The sequence below is a fragment of the Daphnia pulex genome, chromosome 2 (genome assembly GCF_021134715.1).
Source record: "Daphnia pulex isolate KAP4 chromosome 2, ASM2113471v1".
Lineage (NCBI taxonomy): Eukaryota > Metazoa > Arthropoda > Branchiopoda > Diplostraca > Daphniidae > Daphnia > Daphnia pulex.
Window position 1 is genome coordinate 8,685,282 of NC_060018.1, and position 19,027 is coordinate 8,704,308.

The following is a 19,027-nucleotide window of genomic DNA, read 5'->3' on the forward strand; positions in this document are numbered from 1 at the left end:
GACTCGGTAAAAAAACTGATAAGCGTCGATGTTAGATACGAGAAAGAAACATTCAATTAAGAGTTTTATGTGGAACACATACTCAACTATTCATACGTTCGACAACATTTCATTCGGAATCGAAATCATATGCAAGCATGTAATTATAGATTACGACTTTTCGAGGGCGTAGTCTAGCACGAGGACTTCCACTTGAATTTTCCACGACTTCTGGAATGCCTACAGGTGGCTCTTGTTCTCCTGCACGATGGTAACTTTCCCCACGTCCACAAGCGCGAGCGCGAGCCCGTGGACGACCACGTTCTCCACGTCCACGTCCACCACGAAGACCTCCACGAGTACCACGAGATGAGATAACTCCGTCTTGATCAGCATTAGGATAACACAAAATGAGAGTAAAAATTTTTATTTATTATATTTAGAGTTAATAAGAATATTTAGAATTAATAATATAGCTAATTAATAATATAATAGAGGTATAAATGCGCCATACCTAACATGACGACATCCTGAGAAGACTGGGACTCTACTTCACTTGTCGATTCCAACGGTGATGAGCGGACCAATGCATCCAACAACGCAACAGAGCTATCATTTGACAAAGTAGAGTCTTTCTTTGATTTTTTAGCCGCAGACATGTCATCATCTGAACTGACGAGTCGCGCTCCTTTTTTTCTTGGCAACCGTTTTAAGCTTTGCAAAGTCGGAGTATTCGTCCGAATCGCTGCTTACAAGGTCGGAATCATTTTCGGAAGCTTTTCCTTTTTCATCATCAGCGACAGCGGCATTTTTACGATTGAATTTTTCTCTAATTAAAAAAAAATTTCTTTGATTAATACCTTGTTCCACAAAAGAATTGAATAGTAATAAGTGTGTTTTTACGTAAGCGAACCAGCTTCTTGAAATGCAAAGTCGAATTTTGCGTAATACTAATACTACAATTTACTAATACTACAACAATTGTAATATAACTATGAAATATTTAAATAATATACCATTCGGGCAAGTTGGCGTAATCTTCCCACTCAGGTAGACATACATTAATTGCTTCCGCGCAATTTGAGCCAATGTTGACTACCATGTAGAAGGCACTGGGAATGTCACGACATATTGGCCCTCCTCCTGTTTGATGCAATCGAACGGGATTGGTGGTTCAGCCGCTCTAAGGACTTGTGACATCACAAAGAAACTCTTATGACTACAAAAGAAAAAAATGTATTAAGATCACTGAAATTGCTATAGACAAGAGCATTAATTTACAAATAAGGTTACTTACCATTCGAAGTGGTCACATTTTTCACCATCCTCATTTTCCCTGTAGTCTTCCGGATATAGCTTCTTAAGTAGCTGCAATACACGATTTCTATACCGGGCAGGAATACTGAAAAAACAATCGATTAAAAAAATTTGATTACATTTTTTAAGAAAAGAAATTGATTTGAAATTTAAAAAATACTTACATGATCCAGTATTTTGGTTTTCCATCATGCAAAAAATTGACACTAGCCAAATTAATGTTTTCCACGTGCAAGCCCGTGTAGCTTTGTGCCGGCCCAATCAGTAGTTGGGGGGCATTTACACCAGACATCACGATTGTAGGATCTTTCAAGTAGGGAGTAAAAGTTTCCTTCAAATTTGGAAGATACCTGGAAAAAGTATTATCAAAAGAAAATTAGTCATGTTATATAAATGTAAAAAATAAGACATAAAAACTCACCAAGAACTATCTCCTTTTACAAATAGCGATGCATTCTTGTCGACTAAATATTCCGGAATAGGCTTGTTGGGAGCCAAGCATTTTCCTGTTTCTACTTCGTCGAAAAGATTAAAAATGCCTTTCCAATTTTCATCGGTTGGCCCCAAACTGCCAAGACCTGATTTGTTGAGCGATGCCAAATAACCTTTGGCCATAAACTTGTCCAGCGCCACACCTCTATTACCGCTTGGAACCATTTCGCTTCTGTAGACTCCCTCGGCCTGCTTTCTGTACTCCTGCTTCAGTGGACGGACAGCAGGCTTCAAAATATGGGTACCAAAAGTGTTTGGTGGATTTAGGGGGGATGATCAAAATACCCCCCCCCCCCCTTTCAGTTGAATGTTCTTTAAAAGCCTTGCTTAACAATTTTGGGAAATTTCCCATCTCGTCAACTTAAGGCCTGTAGGTCACGGCGTCGTGATCACAGACAGCTATTAAAATAAAATATGTAAAACAAAAGAGTAATTTTCTAAATGAACTAAAAAATTAATTTGGAAATTGAGGAAAACAAGAACCTTTCTAGAAGCCAACCAAGTCTTTCGAACTGGACAGGCCTTATAGGAGTGCTGTCCTTCTTTACAAAAAAAACACGTCCATGGTTGTTGTAATGGCATCCTTTTCGTCTTCTTCGCGGCATTCCTTTGCTTTCTTGTCCGCCGCCGATTACATTTCACACCTAAAGTTACACATTGAAAAAACAAAACAAAAATTGGATAAATAAGGGAGACACACAATAACATTGTACCCTACTAGCACACATTGTCCATAGGACGTCCATTGGATATCCGACGGTCCATTTTCCGTTTGTCCGTTTAGCGTTAGCTACGGATATCCTATGGATGGTATATTTTGATCCAGATAACGGTTGGTCGCGGATGGTCATACTGGGATGTCCTATGAATGTCCATCTGGTACCAATCTCGGATGTGAAGTCAGCCGTACATTCGTGATGAGTATTGGACATCGTATGGATATCAGAATAAGGATCTGAAACGAACGATTAATTTCACATCCCAGATTGGTACCGATGGACATCCATAGGACATCCCAGTATGGACCGTGTTTTCTTGATCCAAACATTCCATCCATAGGATATCCGTAGCTGACGCTAAACAGACGGACGGTTTTCGTTCACAGGATATCCATAGAACGTCCTGTGGACATTAGTGGAGAACCTTAAATATCCCCTTTGTTTCATATTGATAAGAACAAGTATAGCATGGATGCATAACACTGGCATGTCATCCAAGAGTCCCGGGTTCGATCCCCGATGAAGTTAGATCTTTTAATTTTTCCCAAATTTATAACTGATACCAAAGACGTCCGTTTTTTGGACGTCCATGGATATCCCAAGTTGGACGTCCACAGGAGAGGACATTAGTATATCCTTTAAACATCCATAGGACGTCCAACTGGGACATCCAACTGGATCGGCTCTGACATCCATAGGATATCCTATGGATATCTCTGTGCTAGTAGGGTATATGCGTACATCAAACAGAATTACATAATAAGTACATGTAAGAGTTGTTTTATCGAAAAAAAAGAAAAGATAAAAGGCTTGTAAGATACAAATTGCGGGCCAATCGTCGCATTGAAACAATTTATATTCTATGTTGAAAACACAACGACAGAAACTTTTTGACGTCACCCTCATTTGAATTGATGGACATTTCAAAAAAAAGGTGAGAAAATAGCTCAGTTTATCGAATAACTGAACTTGTACAAAATCTACGTGACACGTAACCCGAGGATTCCATCGACTCATTATCCTAGTTTGGTTTTTTCCCGTCCAAAAGTAATGTGGCCGAGCCCCGGTGTACACAAAATTTTCACAGTAACCAGCTCACGTACGAATTTCAAGTTTTTCTATGTTTTGTTTTGTTTCAAGAAATAGTGATGCGATAAATAGCGTAGCGTTACTGAATTAGGCCAGAGAACAGTTTTTTTTCTAAGTCCTGGCAAAAGGAGAAGAAATCGAATTTTGTTTTAAAAAATGTGACAAAACCCACATTTTTTAACGGAATTAGGTCTTCTATTAAATTTTCATTAAAAAAGTAAACAAATGGGGAAAAGTTATTATCTAATGTTGGGTTCGAACTTTAGACTTCTGTCATAGAAGCCGATCGCCCTACCAGTTGGGCCATCAACCGATATAATAGTTTTTAAAATCGCTAACTATAAACCGTTTCTGGGGTGCAGAACACTCTAGTCTAGTCTAGTAACGCTACGCGTGGTGGCAGTAGTTGCAATATGTATGCTGTACTCTGGACGTCCGCACTGTCCCTCTCCCCCTCTTCCACCCACCCGGGGGTTCTCACTTTGAAACACCCCCTCAAAAAGCTGTGACGAGGCCTTACGGCCAAATCCTACAAGGTGACGGTACCATCTCCTCATAGACCATGGTTTAATCAAAAATACACTTTTTATTATTGGGCTAAAAAAAAGTTTCAAAATCACAAGCGTCCTTTTTTCCCTCTTCGTCAATCTTCAAGGTGAATTAATTAGCATTAATTTACTTTGTTTCATTTTAGAACATATAGTTCAATCTACTTTGGTGTCAACAGAGTCATGACTCATGACCACTATTATTTTGTCTTGGACCTTAATGTTTGGAATACGACCCAGCTGCTTTGGTTCCAATGTATAATAGAATGACCTAATCCGTTCGGCGTTCGGTACACATTTAAGGAATTTTGAATGGGGGTTATAAAGTCGTAATCAATTAATCATGCTGAATGAGAGAATGATAATGGGAAAACCGCTTGAATATAAAAATACACGTAATTATAAATTAAATTATAAGTAAATATTTATAATATAAGAATATAAGTAATTTTTTCCTTGAAAAGTTCTTTGCCGAAGTTGTAGCGTAGCTATAGCACATGCCCCCAATAGATATCATGTATCCCGTAGTAATAAGATATACCACACGCTGCTATATAACGCGCTGCCCCTTGTAGTAAACATCAGTTCAGTTCTATTCACTGTAGTCACGAGAATACACACATGTGAGAGAATATTACAGAAGTGTACGGGATAACAGAATCATTGCTAGATTCTCCTAGTTGGTCCGACAAATAAGAAAGAAAATTCAGTTTAAATACAAATTTTTCCCCCTAGATTAAACTATTCTTCCCACTATTCTACTAGAAATCATCCACTTTCAACACAGATTTTAGGGCCTTTTTAATGGTCTTAAAGGCCTTAACCTTAACCAACGGAAATTATGTGCGTCAATTCAAATTTGTAGGCCTACAACATGCGACGTTTTGAATTAAAAATACACAGTTTTGCTACGGGAAATCCAAATATTTATAGTAATGTCTGTCGACGAGAAACATCGTATAACAAACAAGTGAACTTAAAAAAAAACAAAGAAACAATGTGTCCGCCTGTCAATCAGACTGAACTTTGACTGAACTTTTCAGACTTGAAAAATGAAAATAAGACCTATTTACCTAGTTTCCGGTTTGTTTTTTTGTTGGCGCGAGAGAAAACAAAGGGATGGGAACGGAAAAAGGGGAATTTTACTTTTTCGTTTTTTAACTTCAAATGAAACTGAGATAATATCAATAAAAAAATTTAAAATCAGACCTGAAATAAAGCTAACGCGGGTCGATTTTTTGAAAAAAATCGCGTTTCCCTAGCCCTAGCCGTTCAACTGCAAAAAAAGGCCAAAGTGGCCTAATTTGCATAAGGTCCTCTCGGCTTTCCAAAGACTTTTACAACCGGCCAATTGCCGGATTGCCATTACTAAGATTGTTATTACGCTTGACCCCCTATGTAGAGGATGAGACGAGACGAGAACCGTCTGCTTGTCGAACAAAGGATCTGGCCTATATAGGTGGTCAAGCGTAATAACAATCTTAGTTCTGCTATCGGCCGCTGTGGTGCGCATCGGCGTAAACTGCGCACGATTTTTTGCTCGACTACTACTTTTTCATTGGTATAACATATATAGTCATATTTGAACTTATTGCCACGACAGGAGAGAAACTATAGGATTTCGTGGCAATAGATAATTTTCTCTTTATTGCCACGAAAGATGTCGTGGCAATAGACAGTTTCGACCGTAGCGCCACGAAATATGTCGTGGCAATAGATCTAACCTTTTTTATTTGGAGATTACAACAAAGGTTGAGTTTCACGGTATAATTGACAAGAAAAATGATGCGGGAATTAGGCACATGTAGTTTTACCCTATTTAGTAGTTTTCCTAAACATCTTCTGTGGAACTTAGTACGAAAACGCATTTCGTGGCAATAGACAAAATTCGTGTTATTGCTACGATATGAGAGATCAGAGAGGAAGTATAAGCGTATCGTGGCAATAGACAATTTTCTCTTTATTGCCACGACAGATGTCGTGGCAATAGACAGTTTTATATCATGCTTTTACATATATCTGTTTTACATAGATTTTAGAGAACTCATAATCTCAATAGCAGTTTTAACGATTGTTCGATTTCTTACTTCGATTTTGTCTTGCAATCGAAATGAGGACATCTGGTTGTCCTTTCCAAGAAAAAAGACAATGCCGACACTTTCAACGCGATCATCATTTATTATTGGTATTGTTGATAGTTAACTTGTTGGCTGCCATTCTTTGTTTCTCGTGTGTTAGCCCATATGAATGGGCTCGCTCTGTTTTGAACTTTCGATGTCATGGTCTTTGAACTACGTGCCATGGGGTTGATCACTAGCTTTAGCCCCAGACTTCCCGATTGCGCTGTTAGGCTTTGCACCATAGGGAGTTCTCTTTGGCGATGCTGATGATATATTCGTATAATCTCTTAATGTAATGAATTCTTTACAGTAAAGGCAAGAGTCATAATCGATAGCGATCAGCAAGCGAAGCAAGTTTTGGACGGTAAATTATTCTATTGACTTTCGTTGGTTTAATCATGTCCTAACTACTCTTTTGTCTCGATATTGCCTAAAGGGTTGCCATTCCTCGAATACGAATTGCATCGGCAGTTAATAAATAAATTGAGAACGAAAGGTATAAATTCCATATTCCATCTTAAGGTAACGAAAAATAATAATGTCTTTTTAATAATAAATTAAATCTGATAAGCTATTAAAAATTCAGCTACAGTCCTTGAGGAGCAAAGATCAAATTAATCCGATATTTGTAAATTGATTCGCCAGGTGAAAGTGAGTATCGGAGAAACCATGTAGTCGGCGTTGCTACTGGCACGGCTCTTTTTTTAAGCGCTCTTCCGACTCAAACTCTGCCTATGCCAAGCAAACCTAGCATATCTTCGAAACAATCAAAAAGAGGGCGAAATAATAAGTAAATAACCTATAGCTTCGCGCCCGGTTAAGTGGGTGCTGAAGGATGTGGTATTCGGGAGTTCGCCGCTCATCATTTCAATCATCCCATCAGCCATCATCTACACAGCCTGCAAACAACCACGATCTCCGATATTGAAAAAGACTGAAAAAATGGAAATTTTAAAATAATTTAGGAACCCCGCATCAGTTAGAACATATTGAAATTTCTGATTTAATAAGAAAATTATACAACATTTAATTCTGAAGAGACTTGCAAGGTACAAAGTACAACCTTCAAAACAATTAAACAAGCGAGAATTAAACAGACGATGGATATATTCGTTAAGCCTAAGTGTCAGTGATTAGCGTAGCAATACTCGTCAGCGCTCGTTCTCGAGTGCATATAGTATTATATTTACACTTACCAGTCTTGATGATGTCTCCAATTAAGTCAACAAGTCGTTGTTAGCGGTTGCTAGCGGTTGTTAGCGTCTCTACGCGTCTCTCTGTAAATTTCAACCATTTTAAGTTCATGGGATAGGATTGAGATACTTGATAATCTGATATTAGTCGGCGACTTGCTTTACTTCGACATGCTTAAGGAATAACTAGGAATTTTAAGGATCTAATAATTGATGTAGAAAGTTACCTAGTTCCTCGTAATCGCGAGTGCCCAGCGGCCTTGTGTTATCTGTGGTCTACTGGCAACCACCATCTAAAATAAAATACTAAAAAGGAAGAATTATTAGCAGATTCTCAATCAACCACATTATTTAAAGACAGTCGTTTTTTTTTATTTACGAGTTACATCCTACAGGGAAATTCGGCCAATGTTTAATTTTAATTATTCAAAATATTTAACTTTACATACTTATAGTTGACGGAAAATTTGATGAAGCAGTTTCAATACTTAATTTTGAGAAAGTGCAGAGGAATGGTAAAAATTGTTTTCGCCACGATCACCATGATCTACGATATGGAAAACCATGGAGCATCATACTTTACTGTGTGCCACCACCATTTTTGCCCATTAAGTCACACCGATTAAGTGGCCTCAAGTGTTTATTGGTCGGCCAGCTCCGCCTTCCTCTAATCCTCTGCTTGTCGTCTTGTCTCTTTTACGTCTCATCCAACAGATCCGTTTGTCATTAGAGTTCAGAGAACGAATTCCGAATATGTTGTCAATTTTCACATTCGTCACATCTAAATGCCTGATTGTAATATACAAATAATTGGTGCTCTATTGAAGTGGTGCCACTTATGTATTCCATTTTTTTAACGAGGGAAAGGAGTGTAACTATTTAGCGTCTCCTGATTTACGGAAATCTGTTTTTTTTTCTCAACATTTCAAGCGAAGAAAAAAAGGCAGTGCTGGAAAATAGTAGAGAGCGCGGGCAAAGATTGAGAAAAAAAAATTGTTTAAAGAAAGATAAAAAAAAAAAAAATATGCAGACACCGAAACGTAAAACGATCATGAAGATATTACACCACATTGAATTTAAACTGCCCGATACCAAATTCATGCCAGCGAACGGTTAAGCCTTTCAGCTGATGTTTCTCTTTTACATGGCAGGACTTGCCAGTTTGCTCTGAATGATGGATGTTTTCCTGGTAGGAACAGATTCTGGAGTTGGAATGGCATCCCCAGTTGGGTGTCCAAGATTGGCAGGTGGGATTATTGCTGTTGCTGCTGCAGACAATATTTTAGCTGATCCTTTTTGTTTTGCCATCTGATAATCTCCAGAGTCAAAGTATTTTTGCTGTAAAATATTAAGAAAAATAAAGTAAGTAGGTAAAACATATCAGTTGGCAATTGAATCACATTAAAACTTTCCAAAGTTATGGAATGTAACACAAACACAGCCAAAAGCATTGGTTAGTGTAGATAAAGAAAAAGAGTGCTTACGCCTTTGGCAAGTCTCTTTTGCAAGAATGCTGAGTGTCCAGTTACAGGGTACGCATTGTAACGAGCTTTCAACTTCTCTTCTTCTAATTTCTCAATATCTATTAGAGTAGCCTATGGTAAGTTTCAATAGATAAATTACACATACAGATTTTTAAAAAATTACAATATTACCATATAATGAAAAAAATAGAGCATGTAAAGTAAACATACTAGTACAGATATATTTACACGAACAAAACAACATGTATGAGTAACTATTACATACATTTTGTAATCTCAAAATCTACGTATTACAATTACCATGGTTTTGGTTTCTTCTTTGAATTGTGTAATTTGATTTTCCTTGGGAATGTACGGTGCCCCGTTCGCCGAAATAACCCCTTGTCTGCTATTGTCGTCTGCATAGCAACAATGCAACATTGCTCTGATTAGGCATTCATTTGCCACATTAAATTTTAAAAAATAATAAATCATTTACAATTAATTACAACTATTCTTTCGTACATTTTACCTTTTTTAATTAATGTAGTTTACAAGTGTTCAGCGCCAGTGGAGACAACCAACGAACACCTCTCCGAGAGCTATAGAATACTGGTAGCGCCACTGCCATGTTAACTCTTCCTCTCAGAAATTTTCTCTGGGGATGAAGCCAAATTTAAGAATAGTGAAAATAGGAGCTAAGATATCGATCTCGCTCCTTGCCACTCCTCCACTTTTCCCTCCATTCCTATTCCCTACTTACCCACACATCCGCCGTGGCGCTTGTAGCTAAGGAGCAGGTCAGGCAATGAGGCAAGCAGGCTTCACTCCCAGAGAAAAAAAGCAATGGAAGGGCTCGCCATATAAGTGGCGGTACTAGTATTCTATAGCTCTGCCTCTCCCTTCCCCCCAGAATTAAAACTTAAATAGGCCTATCTTTTAAGTTATTTAATATACTAATTAAGGGTACTTTGAAGACTTAAAATCAGTTTTTAATTCTCTGTCGATTGCATCCCATTAAAAAAATGGTAAAAAACCGCCCGACAAGCTATAAAGCAAAGGACTATGACTCTGGTATTAGCCGCATTAGCGCTAGCGTTCTTTGTGCGCTTTATGTCGAGTGCGCGATCTCTACTACTATGAACCAGACTGTGGGCGGAGCTATATTTTTAAACTCAGCTCTCAATACTCAACAGCAACAGTAAGTTGTAACTGTTCTGTGTTCTGCTGATCTTTTGTTTTCTTAAGCTTTTCTTTAGTTTCGCAGTGGTAGATTTCTTCGGTTTATGTCGTTTTTTCGTTTTTTTTTCAAACTGAACAAATTAGGCGTTTACGTTATTACTCAATACTTCTGATACCGTTGAAAGAAAATGACTGATAATACTCGAAGAACTCTACACGACCAGTTTTCGAAATCCGATGCATATAGAAGTCCAAACCGCATTCTTCAAACAAAATATGCTGAATCTTTTAGTCATTTTATGGAACAAGTGCAATATCATACTCCATTGAAATCAGGTAGGTTTATGCTTGGTACTGTATATGTTTTAACTGTAACATTGATAAATGTTTTTTTTTTTACTTCCTTCCTAGAACCTAACAAAGAAAATATTGGTTCAAGTCCAATGCATTGGAATTCACCTTCTATGACTCCTCCACCTTCTTTTACATCAATAAAGACACCCATTAAGAACAACCCAAAAAATCCATTTGATGCAAATCTGACTGAGCATCTCCATCTTGAAACATTCTCTCCTTCTGTTTTTTCTCGAGTGCTGAGCCCATCAGAAGATCAAGATTCCAATTGGCAAATTGAACATGTAGCTCTTCTGAACCCAACTGATTTTTCACCAAATTTCAACACTCATTTTACTGACCCCAAAACTGAAGCAGAAGCTCAGGAGAAAATTTTACAGTTTTTTAGTCAGAGGCAAATTGCACCTTCTCCATGGAGTCATCCTCGTTCTAGAGTACTTGGAAGGTCTAAAAACAAAGCATCAGGAGAAATTTCACCAGCACAAGCTATAAGCAAAAGTGGTAAAGTTCTACAGATCTTAAATGTTTATTTAATATTTTTATCAACATGCATTGAATATTGTTACATATAGCATGGACTCAGACCAGTTTATCGTTTCCTCCTGTCTTACCACAAGAAGTTGAAGAAATACTCAGCCAATATATGAATGATCCACATGTATTATATAGTTTGAATTTCTAAAATAATCCTTTTTGTAAATTAGGAATTCTATATTTCTTGTTGTTATTATAGGACCATACAGGCCATTCACCAGCCTCATCTAATAGTGAGTGTGATGAATCTAGTCTCAACGCATCAAGCCTTCGGCGCAAGCTATTTACGCAAATGAATACTACACCACAAGCCGGAGATGCTGACGCCTATGCAAGTCGCATTTATTTTCTTCAAATTTTGCATACCATTTTTATTGTTTTTAAAATTTATAGTTGACAAACCGCGAGCAATCGTCCAGTCCAATTTTAACAACTGGCCCTCATAGTTCAAGATTTTCATTTAGTCCTTGCTCACGTCCAGTTTCGCCACCGATTCTGTCGCCCATATGTTCGCATTTAGAGGAAAGTGTTGCTATGGACGAAGCAACAAGCCAGAGTTGGGTGGTTGCTGATTCACAACCTTCCAGTTTTCCAGATAGAACAGTTTTGATGGAAACCTCTGAAGTTGGTTACTTCAGTTCTTCAAATGTTATCGGATCCCAGGATGCAAATTTTGCTGGTGAAATCAAAACAGAGACGGTGCATTTCAGTGCTGATAAGGTTGGCCAGCCAAAAGAATGTTCAACCCCAACAAAAAATCACTTTTAATCTCATTTTTCATAGTAAGTAATTGATAAACAAATTGTATGTCCAATTTTAGCCTTATGTGATTTCATTTTAATTAATTTGATTATAAATTCTGTGCCAAGTCATATGATTTAGGTTTAAACAATGAAATTTAATAAACTGCTCAGGATTCACAAAATGGTAGTGAAACTATTGCCACATATTCATTCAATATATTACTGAACTCTTTGTTCAGCAATTCATCAAGATTGGTTTTGTCATGCGAGTAAACCCAATGCCTGTTGATGTAGTCATAACGTTTTGGACCAGATGTTGGACTAGACAACCAAATTTGTCTATTGGGTGTTTGCTTATTAATCACATAAGTGCCATGCTGTCCAAGTTGGATTGTAAGTACTCCATTCTATAACCAGTCACCAAACAATAATAAATGAGAAAAATGGGTGGAAAAATAAACAACTAGATTACAGCAATTTTTATACTATATCTTACTGAGAGTGAAACATCAAATTCAGAAGGATACTTTTCTTCCAGCAAATGGTCTATTGTCTCACACAAGTTCTCTAGAGTTTCTTGACTAACTTTCTCATATATTTGTATAGGAATCCTAAAAAAATAAAATAAAAATTTCTATGAATATTTGTTTGATGTTATGGCAATACTCATTAAGAAACTCAGCACGGTGAGAGGACTCCGATCCGAATTGGTTTAGCGAAGACAACAACACAGGTGGAATAATCGATTTCCTGTAACTGTAGGAAACTGTTTTTTTCGAAAAAGTGTGATATAACATAGTTTTTATTGGAAAATTTCGAAAACTTATTCGAAAAAGCTTTAACGAAATCATCTTATTTTTTCCTTCCAGCAACAACTGATTCAGATTTCTGACTTATCTTATTTAAAGTTAGGGAGTTGGAGTTTGCAGTTGTGTTTGTGTAGCAGTGTTATTACATATACCAGAGCAATAGATCCCTGGTCGGTTCACGGCTGTGTTGGCTTCCCCATCTCGATTTTAGGGTAAACGTAAGCCGATTTTCAGGGGGTTTTAGGGCGGGGCCTGTCAGAATTGTGAAGTGGAAACTTTAAAAAGAGCCATCTAGGCTCTCAAAAGTAGCTGGACGTTGTAGCTGACACACTCACTAGAGGCGCTTTTTAAAGTTTCCAAATCGGCTTACGTTTACCCTAAAATCGAGATGGGGAAGCCAACACAGCCGTGAACCGACCAGGGATCTATTGCTCTGCATATACTGAATACTATCCTAAAGTTTGATATTGTTTTGGGCAGACGAAAAATTTTTGTATTTTTTTTCTCGTTTCCGTGGGTAAAGTGCGGAACCGTGGGTAAAGAGCGGAACCCGGAGTCCTGCACTTTCCCCAACCGAGCGGCTCCCTTGGTAAAATGCAGGTTTGGAATTCTACAAAATGCAGGTTAGGAATTGTGCAGTGACATTTTATGTTTGACTGCCTTCAGTCAGTTATAGATGTTATTCCAATGAAAAAGTAGTAGTCGAACAAAAAGTCGTGCGCAGTTTACGCCGATGCGCACCACTGCGGCCGATAGCAGAACTAAATTTTTTATTACGCTTGACACCAAACGTAGGCCCGTTCCTTTGTTCGACAAGTAGACGGTTCTCGAACAAAGGAACGATGAAGGGGGGCGGGGACGTCTTTTTGGTATGACTGCGACATCCCAGGGACGACACGTTTTTCGAAGTTCCTGTCCACGGGACTCACTAGGGATGCCCCAATGTCCGATTTTTGCATCCCTATCTCGTACCTAGTACTTCCCTAGGCTTGGCGAAGGGACGCGATTTACAAAATAAAAAGGGGACAACAATATCCCGTATGCAAAGTGTCGTGTTGGAACCAAAATCTATTAAAGGGTCGGACCAAAGATGTCAACAAGGAACTGTAAAAATAGTTGGTTTTGGACTTAAAAATTGATAAATTTAAAACAATGGGTCAGCTTTAAGATGGATTTGAGACGGCCCGTCTCAGTTATCCTACTTGCAAGCATATTCTACCGGATTGGAACGACAATTCCTATCTGGGAGGCATCTTTATGTCACGAATTTTGACGGCCATTTTTGATTGGGATTCCGGTGATGTAGAATTGCTAAAAGAGGCTAAGTGTGGTGAGTTGAAGCTTGCCGGAATAAGAAACCCATCACAGGAAACCGTTGTGAAATCCATAACTAAACAGGAGCTTGCCAGACGTTTTTGTTGTCGGAGAACACGAGGAGTGGAGAATAGGACCAATCTTCTTGAAGAACTTTTTTCATCGTTGATGGATGTGACAGATACTTTGGGAATGCCCATCCTTCGGGAAAACGCGTTTGAGATTTTGGAAACAGAAATAAAACACATTCAGTGTCTTCAAGACCCTACAGAAGTTCTTCTGTTGGGGGGGGGGGAGCGGGGCTTCCGGACGGGGGCTATTCCGGACAGCCACCTTATCGAAATGTTAGAAATCAATTAAGGAATAATTTTTTACCAACTGATGCATAACCATGTGAGGTATTGGTATGCCTCTAATTTTGGTTAAAAAATTATAATTAATTTTATATAGAGGTATTTAAGAAAATTTGATATTTCCTAAACGATTTTTCTGATTTTTTCTCTTTAATTGTGATTTTAAACATTTTAAAAATTCAAAATCTAGTTAAACTATATATCACTGAAAAGCCCATTCAATTATCTTTAAAACTGTACAAATTTGTTTTTCTTGTTCATTCACAATTAACGAAAATGTGAATCTTATGTTATCTTATGTTGACGGGGTTATTCCGGAAGGCATACAAACAATTGCGGGTTGTGCTAAACAGACTGCAGAAAAAGCGAAAACTAACTTCTACTATACTTTATTTCATTTCATTTTATTTCCTGGATTTCATTTACTTTAAGCTAACATTAAAGTTATACCATCAAAACGCAAAAAAAAATCCGGTTCGATTAGTATATTTATACATAATAAATATAGGCTAAAACTATTTAAAATAAATATATTCTTAAACTAAACCGAAAAAGCCCCTTCGGTGGGGGTAAAACCGGACAAAAAGGCAATGAAAGAAAAACATTTATATTTAAGCTATCTATTACCAGAAAACATCTGTAAAATAAGTTTTTAAAAGAAAAAAACCTGGGCTACATTTTGGTACCAAAAAAATAATTATATTTGCTGGTATCGAAAGAAATGTCAAATATAACACAGTTGTCAAAATTTTGTCCGGAATAGCCCCGCTCTCCCCTATACATAGACGGGATCAATCGAAAAAGGGGGAATTTCGTTTTCGGTTTATCGTTTGCAAGAGCACCACTCTTTTAGAAAGTTTTTGATTCCAGGTAAGCGTGGACGTTGGATTTATGACTGCAATCGTCAAATTAATCGTTTTTGTGTGATATCGTAGGAACGTCGGCCAATGACGTGCATTTTCAAGCGTTTCTTCTAGACGGAATCGCAAGGTGGAACACGGCCAGAATATCGGCTTTAATTGACGCGCCAGTGTCACCGTTACGCCCTTTCGACATCGCTCTAAAGAACAAACTACATCTGCTTTCTTCGTCTGTGATGGGAGTACCCATTGATCCTTGTTATCACCCGACTTCAACTTCTTGCGGAGAACTGTTGGGAGTTGAATATTTGTATGGTGAAAACGTTTCAACACTGTCACTAGACGTCGACAAAGAAATAGATCAAAGGTATCGGAGAGAGGAGACTTTCTCAACCGTAGCTAAAACAGAAGGCTGAGATCCAGAGCTGAATATTGCGAGTGGTTCTTTTGTAAACAGATATGTTTTCTAGTGTAAGAGGTTTCATTAATATGCATTTTTATTTAATTTTTATTTTTATAATCAGCAATCCGATTACGATATTGGTTGTGACGTCAGTATGAATTTGAAGTCGATGCCGGGTTAGAATCTCGTCGACAAATTGCCCTTACAAAAAAAACAGCTAGTCGATCGACCTTGAAGCTAACGGCAAGCTGATTTGGTTCAAGCTAGTGATTTCTAGCTTGCCGCTAGCTGGCAATTATGTGAATTATTTCATGCTTGCGCAGCTCACCCAAGTAGAACCATGGACTACTTTATATAAGGACGGGACTCTTCGCCTATCTCGCCGTGTTAAAGCTAGTCGGGTTGGCTATTTTCATGAAAAAATTAATAAAAATATCAAAAATATTCAGTTTTTTTCGCTGATTATAACTATGTACATAAATCTAAGTAAAATTAACTAATCAATAAGATATTTTAATTTTACTTTCAGCAGTAAGGGTAAAAGTGGGAAACACCGGTGCCCTCTAGCAACAAAGCACTCTAAGCTCTTGCCAATATAACCTAGAAGGTAAAAGAGAGTTAGGCAGCTATGTTAGAGGAATAGAGATAAGAGAGTGGTCTCTCTTGCACGCAATGCGTATCTGCTTGTAAACTTACAAGAGCTTATGAGGTATGGTTCCTAGATGGCACCGGTGTTTCCCACTATTTCAAATTTTCAGTAAAGAAAATTGAAATATCTCCATAAAGATAAATTTTAGGGATAGGAACATTCGGTAATTAAATAATTATTTTTTAATTCTGATTCCGATTCGCCCGAAAATTTTTTTACACGGCCGACATAGGAAATGCCGAAGAGTCCCGTCGTTATAAAATATAAAGTAGCACCTTCTAAATACCTGAACATCAGGTAAACTGTTTTAGCCTGTCTCCGCATAGCTTGCTTGAAGCTAAAGCTATGCTTAGAACCCCTAGCTCGATTTGACCTGTCGTTTTAAAGCTATATCTAAGCTTGTATTTATGCTGTGTACCGCAAGCTTGGATCGACCAATTGTTTTACAGCTAAATTTAAGTTATTTTTAACAAACAGCATTGCTAACTGATCTTTTTCAGCATTTGAACAGCTAATTGTTAATTACAGCTTTATTTATAATGTAAACCAGCATGTTCTGTATTTTACCAATAAAATAAAAATAAAATACAAATACAGCTTTATTTTTATTTGTATTTTTGACTTTCTTTAGTGTAAATATTAAAATAAAAATACAGCTGTAGGCTATTTGTATTTTATTTGTTTTTTATTGGTAAAATACAGAACACTGTTAGTCTAACACACGAGACATATATTGGCTGATTAGAAATTAGAAAGAAGTATTTTGAAAAGTAAACAAAACAAAGACTTGACAATATTAGCCTCGAAAAGTATTACAAGCACGGCAACATTGTAAAAAAAAGAGCTGCAGTGGCTTTTCCCGCGTAAAAAATCTCGTCTGCACTGAAATGTTCAGATCGTAACTCTGAATGACATGCGTTCTCATAATGTGCTTCTGCTGAGTGCTCTCAAATTTTTATTCGTTTTCTATCTTGCAATTGCAGATAAAAAGTAAGTTTTGACTTTTTAAATTGTTATATTATATATTACATAGCCTATAGCCTTTTTGGGGAGAGAGAATGGTTTTCTGAAACCATTTTTTAGCTTAATTGATGCAAGCCTTGAATAAGCTTTGGTTATTTTACGCTCTGAAACTTTATCTTTAGTCATATAACGAATTTACATTTTTGTATGATAGAATGGCAAAGCAAAAGTAAATTCCCCAGTCATTCTTATTAAGTGGACTGATGAGAACCTTATCATCACTACGATGTGCCAAGCTTCTTCAAGCCCACATCTAGTCTAGATAACATGGATTTGATCGACTACATCTCTTTGTTGGATTCTTGGATTCATAGTGAAAAGGTCATCGTATTCAGGTAATTCTATAGTTCTTGTTTTGTGTTAAACTTGTATCTGTTTATTCTAACGATAAAATTTTTTACAGATGGACCAGTTAGGATGATAATAAAACCCCTTATCATTTCACCGATTACTCAATTCCAGAGAAATGTGATGGAAAGAAAATGATAATGAAGACTGGCTTCATTCTCTTTCACTGTGGTATTATAAATATCTATGTTTACGTTTTACCTTGATTTATTCCAAACTTTCTTTTGTTTTTGTCCCCTTATGTGTAGATATTTCCAAAATTGCTTGACGCTTTGTATCAGCCAGAAGAATTGGCCAACATGTCTCTCTCCGGCAATGCCTGCCCGAGTATGCCAGGCTCTAAGTCAAAGCCAGAAATTCCCAAGGAGGCCTTGAATGAAATTATAGGTAAGTTATCGACATCAAAAACTCCTTTTTTATGCATCAGATAGTTAACCACTTTCTTCTTAGGTTTTAGGCAACATATTGGGATCAAGCATACAAAGGATCGATTCTGACAGAGCAGCAAGTTAAAGAAGCTGTAAGTGCCAAACTCATTGCGGTCCAAACAAGAGAGAAAAAGCAGAAAAACAAGATGCTAGCCAACGAGGCATCGTCACCACTTACTGCAGGAGTTCCTTCGAAAGTCAAAAGTTTGTTATTTGTATTATTGTTCTATTGTCTACTCTTAGTTGTGTGGAGTGAAATTTATGTCTGTTCGTTAGAGTGCGTGATTATGCCCAACATTATGTGTCGTGTTTTGAAATACAAAGTCGAATTCAACTCAAAATTTTAACATGTTTAGTTTGTTTTATTTGCCCAACCCTCCGCCTCAAGTTAACTGACAAAAACAAGTTAACTAAAATCGGCTTGTAAAAAGCTAGATTTTATCAGCTAGTTATTGGTTGAATTAACTAAGCTTGAAAAAAGCTCAAATAATTAAGCTTATTTTAAGCTTACCCTAAACAACTAAAAATCAGTTTATAAATGGAAGGATAATATCGTCCATATTTAACGTAAACTTTATCAGCTATTAATTGCAAGCTTCCCTACTAAGACGCGCCATCCAAGCGATATCCCAGGTATGTACAACGGGATGTTGGCGTCCCTCATCCCATGTGGATGTTCAGGGTACGCTACCAGTATGTACATAAATGGATAAAAAATTAAGAAATTCTTTGATCCCAACAGTATATGAAAAACATATACAATGGACATACCATCAAGTACATTCACTGAATGTACCGGAAGTATGTTTGGTGTACGTACAGTTCTCATCCAAAAAAGATGAAAGCTTGTGTATTAATATCTATCTAATGCTGCGTCTACACTAGCCGTTTTTACAGACAAGTTACGGTCGAATTCGGTGTCTGTATGTCTGTAAAAACTGCTAGTGTAGACGCACCTTAACGTATCTTCGATTAAATATAAATTTTTTTACTTTTCTTCTTTTACAAGCAGCATTATTTATCCGTTAAGAACTTAACTTTCTAAATAAACATGATAAATGAAAAAATAAACTTATTTTTATTATTATAATTTACTTATTCCTAAGT

General features: G+C 37.2%; 3 protein-coding genes and 1 long non-coding RNA gene across 6 annotated transcripts; 2 read left to right on the forward strand and 2 right to left on the reverse strand.

Moving 5' to 3' along the window:
• Positions 1–8,278: 8,278 nt before the first annotated feature.
• On the reverse strand, positions 8,279–9,578 carry LOC124204480 (cAMP-regulated phosphoprotein 19-A-like). Of its 2 annotated transcripts, XM_046601552.1 has the most exons (4): positions 9,453–9,578; positions 9,242–9,365; positions 8,942–9,052; positions 8,279–8,795 (listed from the first exon to the last, which is right to left on the reverse strand). In XM_046601552.1, exons 2-4 carry the CDS (start codon positions 9,359–9,361, stop codon positions 8,598–8,600), a joined length of 429 nt encoding a protein of 142 aa, XP_046457508.1. In that variant the 5' UTR covers positions 9,362–9,365; positions 9,453–9,578; the 3' UTR covers positions 8,279–8,597. The 2 variants fall into 2 exon arrangements, with proteins under 2 accessions (XP_046457508.1, XP_046457509.1); XM_046601553.1 differs by lacking the exon at positions 9,453–9,578 and having other exon boundaries at positions 9,113–9,254.
• A 429-nt stretch (positions 9,579–10,007) lies between these two features.
• On the forward strand, positions 10,008–11,915 carry LOC124204453 (protein aurora borealis-like). Of its 2 annotated transcripts, XM_046601535.1 has the most exons (6): positions 10,008–10,121; positions 10,247–10,438; positions 10,514–10,957; positions 11,029–11,114; positions 11,190–11,321; positions 11,384–11,915. In XM_046601535.1, exons 2-6 carry the CDS (start codon positions 10,291–10,293, stop codon positions 11,756–11,758), a joined length of 1,185 nt encoding a protein of 394 aa, XP_046457491.1. In that variant the 5' UTR covers positions 10,008–10,121; positions 10,247–10,290; the 3' UTR covers positions 11,759–11,915. The 2 variants fall into 2 exon arrangements, with proteins under 2 accessions (XP_046457491.1, XP_046457484.1); XM_046601528.1 differs by having other exon boundaries at positions 10,103–10,438.
• On the reverse strand, positions 11,868–13,085 carry LOC124204468 (frataxin, mitochondrial-like). The gene is made up of 4 exons (XM_046601540.1): positions 12,986–13,085; positions 12,400–12,694; positions 12,230–12,344; positions 11,868–12,140 (listed from the first exon to the last, which is right to left on the reverse strand). Exons 2-4 carry the CDS (start codon positions 12,582–12,584, stop codon positions 11,901–11,903), a joined length of 540 nt encoding a protein of 179 aa, XP_046457496.1. The 5' UTR covers positions 12,585–12,694; positions 12,986–13,085; the 3' UTR covers positions 11,868–11,900.
• Positions 13,086–17,018: 3,933 nt separating this feature from the next.
• LOC124205715 lies at positions 17,019–18,249 on the forward strand. The gene is made up of 5 exons (XR_006879449.1): positions 17,019–17,111; positions 17,299–17,479; positions 17,548–17,663; positions 17,741–17,879; positions 17,943–18,249. It is a non-coding gene; the product is annotated as an uncharacterized LOC124205715 (long non-coding RNA).
• Positions 18,250–19,027: the final 778 nt, after the last annotated feature.